Here is a 6,313-nt window from a genome sequence, read left to right as displayed (position 1 = left end):
AATATACATCCATAACCCTGGAAAAGACATTTATATTTATCATACAAATATCTTTCCTTGGCGGGATTCGAACCCGCGACCCCCTTGTGTAGTGACCATGTCACTTACCACTACACCAGACGGTCGTTAAATAGTTGCGGAAATTATTTCTTATAAGTTCATTCCTGATAATTAGTGCTTTCATATTCATTGAAGGGAACCTCTCCAAACTAACTTGACTTTAATGGATTAACTTTAATTTTAAATAGTAAATTTAGAAAATCCACTTCTTTTCGCGTAAAATAAAGTCCAAGCGAGAAAACACTGTTTTTGAACGAACAGCCTTAACAAAACGTCAACGTCAAACCCGTTTCCTGCTGTCTTTCGAGGTTGAGGTATCACTTTGTGAAGGTGCATATGATTTGTTTTTCATCTAAAATCTATTTAAATCTTTATTTGTGTTTTACATGCTTTCTATTAAATAGTAAACATTAAATTTGTGAGAACTACTAAGTCAGTTTTTGTGTATATTTCAGATCACCATGGGGCGCCGGCCAGCGAGATGGTAAATAAATTACGACAGTACTTTTTTATTTTAATAGCAACTTATTGTTAATTATCAAATCATTTTTCAGCTACCGGTACTGCAAAAATAAACCGTATCCGAAATCGAGGTTCTGTCGGGGTGTACCTGATCCCAAGATCCGTATATTCGATTTGGGTAAGAAGAGAGCGAACGTTGACGACTTTCCACTGTGCGTGCACTTGGTGTCCGACGAATATGAACAGCTGAGCTCAGAGGCTTTGGAGGCAGGACGCATCTGCTGCAATAAGTACCTCGTAAAGAACTGCGGAAAGGATCAATTCCATATCCGCATGAGACTTCACCCTTTCCACGTTATCCGCATCAACAAGATGTTATCGTGCGCTGGAGCTGATAGGTGAGTTTCTTTATTAATTCTAAATCATTAAAATTAAAACATCTAATTATAACAGTTGTAACTTATACGGTTAACTGATAAACATTTTTTCAAAAATGATGATTAGGAGCAGGAGAGTATTCATGTGATGTTGTCTTTTAAATTCGAATGAGAATTGATGTAACATGAAACGTAAAATAAGCTGAGTTCTTTTAGCATTTGTTTTTACATAGATACTGATTGTACTTTACAAGTGATTGTACTTTACTTTTATGGCTAGTTTTAATAATAGTTATTGAATATAGCTTTCAATATAAAAAAAACAATTGCATTTTTAAAGTAAAAGTTTTACTCTGATAAAATTGAATTCGGGTTCTTGTATTTCAGACAATTTTGGTAATACTGCTAGGAGATATTTACAGCAATTATAATTATTCTTTGAAGTCGATATGAATTTACAGACATCAACTTCAAGCTTAAACTCCCTATACTTATCCTAACTTTTTTCCAGGCTCCAGACTGGGATGCGTGGTGCGTTTGGCAAGCCTCAGGGTACTGTAGCACGAGTTCGCATTGGACAGCCCATCATGTCGGTGCGCTCTAGTGACAGGTGGAAGGCACAGGTCATCGAGGCTCTGCGCCGTGCCAAGTTCAAGTTCCCCGGACGTCAAAAGGTTATGGATTAAATTGCATATTTTATAGATGTTATTATTTGGCACATTGAGAATGACAACTTCCCAATTATTTTAAAAAGAAAATACAAGATTTTCAATAGGTAGTCATAAATGTACAATGTTTTGCAATAGCAATATCCATTGCCTAATGAAATAACATAAATCGGCTTATGGCTGTTAGGGCTTTTGCCACTGCATTTATAATACTCAATAATTTAGGTGAAGAAAAGATTAATTAATTATCCCTTAAACAATTTGGCAAAATTCTTCAAAATATTAAAATGAGATTAAGAATAAAGTTCTTAAAGCAATCTTCCATTATAAATCAAATATTGAGGTGCTTGAAAGCTCAGCCAGCTGTAAACTGGGAAAATAATATATATCTATTTTAATTTTTTAAAGCAATTTTACATATCCAAAAATGATAGATTATTCTAATCAGTTTATTTGGACCACAGATCTACGTATCAAAGAAGTGGGGTTTCACAAAGTATGAACGTGATGAGTTTGAGAAGCTGCGTGAAGAGGGCCGCCTCGCCAATGACGGCTGCATTGTGCAGTACCGACCGGAACATGGACCTCTCGACGCTTGGAGGAAGGTTCAGGCTGAGATCCTCAATGTATAATCTTATCAATACATTCTACTCTTAAATCTTGTGGTTTCATTTTGAAACTCATCAAACATAATACCTTTTTTCATACCGTAGAGCAGGTAATGAATCAGATGCACATCCAATTTAGGCAACGGGGCAATGCTTATAAGCTCTTCAAGCACTGGTCACCGTCTTCGTTGAACTCGACTGTTAAGAGTTAGGACGTGCGAACTATCCCACTAACGACTCTTGAGTAATCTAAGATCCGGCGAGAAACTGTTCTGTCTATGGGTTAGTTCGCCCTACCACTACAGGACGTCATGTGAGTCCGCACGAGCAAGTGCCACCGCCCTGACTATTTCGGTTTGAAGGGAGGGGCAGCTGTACATAAAAAACAAGTAAAGCTTATGTTTCTGAAATGGGTGGCGGCATTTACGTTGTTGACGTCTACGGGCTCCGGTGACCGCTTAACACCAGGTGGTAGGGGACTTCTTGAGATTCCGCACGGGTAGGTTCCACCACCCTGCCTATTTCTGCTGTGAAGCAGTAATGCGTTTCGGTTTGAAGGGTGGGGCAGCCGTTGTAACTATACTGAGACCTTAGAACTTATATCTCACAGTGGTTGAAGCATTTACGTTGTAGATCTCTATGGGCTCCAGTAACTACTTAACATCAGGTGGACTGTGAGCTCGTCCACCCATCTAAGCAATAAATAAAAAAGGTGGACTGTGAGCTCGTTCATCCATTTAACCAATAAAAATATTTAGTAAATAAAACACTAGGCCCGTAGTCCGCTCCCAATATTGGAGTGGATCGATCGTCTAGTCCCACATACCCCATGCGGTGTAGGGACCTCGTAGAAGGTAGAGTCCCCGGCCCAATAAAAAAAAGGAAAGGGTTGTGCCTCGAATTATTTAACGACGCCAACTATTCGAAGAGAACATATTAAAGTAACTTAGGCCTAAGTAATCCGGCTCGCGCAGTAGCTCATTGTGTATGGTTGCTACGGTGACTCTTATAAACGGATCCTCAGGGTGGCGGCGATAATTGAGACAATTTACATCCACACGAAATATTATATTCTCTTTAGTACACGTTACGGTGGGTAGAATACGAATGCAATCGAGATATGCTAACCGCCGGTATTTATACAATCATCTTGACCTATTTAAATACAAACTTTGTAGGTAATATTAAACATTGTTCATCTTAATTATTCTGCTGATTATTTACGTACAATTATTATTTAATAATATCGAATTATGTAACATAAATAGCATTAAGGCTTATTGCGCCGGAAGCTGTCAAGCGGAAGGCGCCAATAAAATATTATAAGTATAAAGAAATATGAATGAACTATTTACTTGATTATGAAATTACTAATAATTAATTATGAGGCCGGAAGTGTTGCTCGATAACATTCGGCCATCCTGTGTATGCCGTGTCCCACGGCGATCAGCGCTGCTATTGGCGCCTGCTTTGTCGCTGGTGTTTGGCACCTGAAATTGACATGTTTAAGCAGTAATTATATCTTGTATTATCTACACCACACACCTTTTGTTTGTTGTACACCACACACCTTTTGTTTGTTGTACACCACACACCTTTTGTTTGTTGTACACCACACACCTTTTGTTTGTTGTACACCACACACCTTTTGTTTGTTGTACACCACACACCTTTTGTTTGTTGTACACCACACACCTTTTGTTTGTTGTACACCACACACCTTTTGTTTGTTGTACACCACACACCTTTTGTTTGTTGTACACCACACACCTTTTGTTTGTTGTGCATCACACACCTTTTGTTTGTTGTGCATCACACACCTTTTGTTTGTTGTGCATCACACACCTTTTGTTTGTTGTGCATCACACACCTTTTGTTTGTTGTGCATCACACACCTTTTGTTTGTTGTGCATCACACACCTTTTGTTTGTTGTGCATCACACAGATTTCATCAGTTGTAGATCACACAGATTTCATCAGTTGTAGATCACATAGATTTCATCAGTTGTAGATCACACAGATTTCATCAGTTGTAGATCACACAGATTTCATCAGTTGTAGATCACACAGATTTCATCAGTTGTAGATCACACAGATTTCATCAGTTGTAGATCACACAGATTTCATCAGTTGTAGATCACACAGATTTCATCAGTTGTAGATCACACAGATTTCATCAGTTGTAGATCACACAGATTTCATCAGTTGTAGATCACACAGATTTCATCAGTTGTAGATCACACAGATTTCATCAGTTGTAGATCACACAGATTTCATCAGTTGTAGATCACACAGATTTCATCAGTTGTAGATCACACAGATTTCATCAGTTGTAGATCACACAGATTTCATCAGTTGTAGATCACACAGATTTCATCAGTTGTAGATCACACAGATTTCATCAGTTGTAGATCACACAGATTTCATCAGTTGTAGATCACACAGATTTCATCAGTTGTAGATCACACAGATTTCATCAGTTGTAGATCACACAGATTTCATCAGTTGTAGATCACAGATTTTATCAGTTGTACATCACACAGATTTTATTTATAGCTTATGCAGCCTCTATCCTGAAGTAGTTTGATTTTGTGTTATAATTTCCACGCGTGCTTATTAATCAATTATATTTCCATTCAATGATTTTGTCTTAGATATTAATTATTTTTTAAAAAGCAATCCGTCGACCTTACAAGTCCACCCAAAATAGGACATACAGCCCAGCTCAAAATATATAGAATTCACAAGAAATGTTTCATTAGTGTTAATATTGAGATAAACTTGTACCAAAGCAGCACTTTACTGTGGTATTATACAGCTGTTTCCTAAATACATTCGACAAGTCTGTCATGTAATGTTATCTCACTAAGAGTACTATTAAAAGTATCACTACTACCCACGAATTTAACAGAATTTTGTGATATTGATATTAGGTTGATTTATCATGATTCTCAGATTATTAAATCTATATCAGCGATGTCGTAATTCGTTGTTTCCACAAAGCCACAATAATGTTGTCTATATGAACATTCACGTTCCTAAAGAGGTCGACGGGTATGCGCCTCCAAAACCTTTCATTGTAACCACGGAAGACTTAATCTTTAATTTTTTAACTTATCAGCATATGCCACACAGAATATTTAATTTGCTGCCCGTATCTGTGTATGCAATGAGACTAGAGCCATTAATTAACACTATATTTTTGTGCAAATCTATGCATATGCTGTATGTTGTAAATAAGACATTACTCACTTTTGGGTGTGAAGAGCTGGCCGCATACCATCAGCTGGCCGACGTAGTGTCCCGGGCGATGGCCCACCTCGCAGCGCGACCTTCTCTTCGGCAGGCGTAACTTTTCTTCGGTTGAAAGTCGGTCCCTCTTGCAACTGGAGCAACAGCACCTTCTCTTCTCCATGTGGTAGCCAGTCGCAGATGTGTAGTATAGTTGCGGTGTATCGCACATTCTCTAGCCGACCCACGAAGACATCTGTCTTTGTTGTCCCATCCATACACGTGTTCCAACTGGTCGATCTTGTGCAGCCATCCCTTGACGTTGCTAGATTTTTCATCCGGCCGGAATGTTGGAATAACCTCCGCATCGGTTTGGGTGACACGTCGCCTTTTGTATCGCCTGTGTTTCTCAGCGGTCTCAAATCCGTCAATGTATGGGCCTGGCATAATCCCGCTTCTGAAGTATAAACGGATCCTCAGGGTGGCGGCGATAATTGAGACAATTTACATCCACACGAAATATTATATTCTCTTTAGTACACGTTACGGTGGGTAGAATACGAATGCAATCGAGATATGCTAACCACCGGTATTTATACAATCATCTTGACCTATTTAAATACAAACTTTGTAGGTAATATTAAACATTGTTCATCTTAATTATTCTGCTGATTATTTACGTACAATTATTATTTAATAATATCGAATTATGTAACATAAATAGCATTAAGGCTTATTGCGCCGTAAGGTTTATTGCGCCAGAAGCTGTCAAGCGGAAGGCGCCAATAAAATATTATAAGTATAGAGAAATATGAATGAACTATTTACTTGATTATGAAATTACTAATAATTAATTATGAGGCCGGAAGTGTTGCTCGATAACACTTCCTTCACCGGATCGGAGCCG

The 6,313-nt window shown here is 38.3% G+C and overlaps 1 protein-coding gene across 1 annotated transcript; it reads left to right on the top strand.

Annotated features, from left to right (window-relative positions):
- Window positions 1-286: 286 nt before the first annotated feature.
- RpL10 (ribosomal protein L10) lies at window positions 287-2,225 on the top strand. The gene is made up of 5 exons (XM_028182327.2): window positions 287-390; window positions 516-544; window positions 615-920; window positions 1,411-1,573; window positions 2,032-2,225. The coding sequence occupies exons 2-5, from the start codon at window positions 522-524 to the stop codon at window positions 2,197-2,199; spliced, it is 660 nt and encodes a 219-aa protein (XP_028038128.1). The 5' UTR covers window positions 287-390; window positions 516-521; the 3' UTR covers window positions 2,200-2,225.
- The last annotated feature ends 4,088 nt before the right edge of the window (window positions 2,226-6,313 follow it).

This window comes from Bombyx mandarina, chromosome 10, assembly GCF_030267445.1.
Source record: "Bombyx mandarina strain Sakado chromosome 10, ASM3026744v2".
Taxonomy (NCBI): Eukaryota; Metazoa; Arthropoda; class Insecta; order Lepidoptera; family Bombycidae; genus Bombyx; species Bombyx mandarina.
The sequence above is the reverse complement of the archived record's forward strand: the minus strand, read 5'-3'. Positions and strand labels throughout refer to the sequence as shown.

What these genes read in the sequence shown, in the direction of transcription:
- RpL10 (XM_028182327.2), top strand. Translation starts at nt 522, where the DNA reads ATGGGGCGCCGGCCAGCGAGATG. An exon ending in GGGCGCCGGCCAGCGAGATG is followed by an intron (nt 545 to 614) that starts GTAAATAAATTA and finishes ATCATTTTTCAG; the next exon opens with CTACCGGTACTGCAAAAATA. An exon ending in AGTTCCCCGGACGTCAAAAG is followed by an intron (nt 1,574 to 2,031) that starts GTTATGGATTAA and finishes TTTGGACCACAG; the next exon opens with ATCTACGTATCAAAGAAGTG.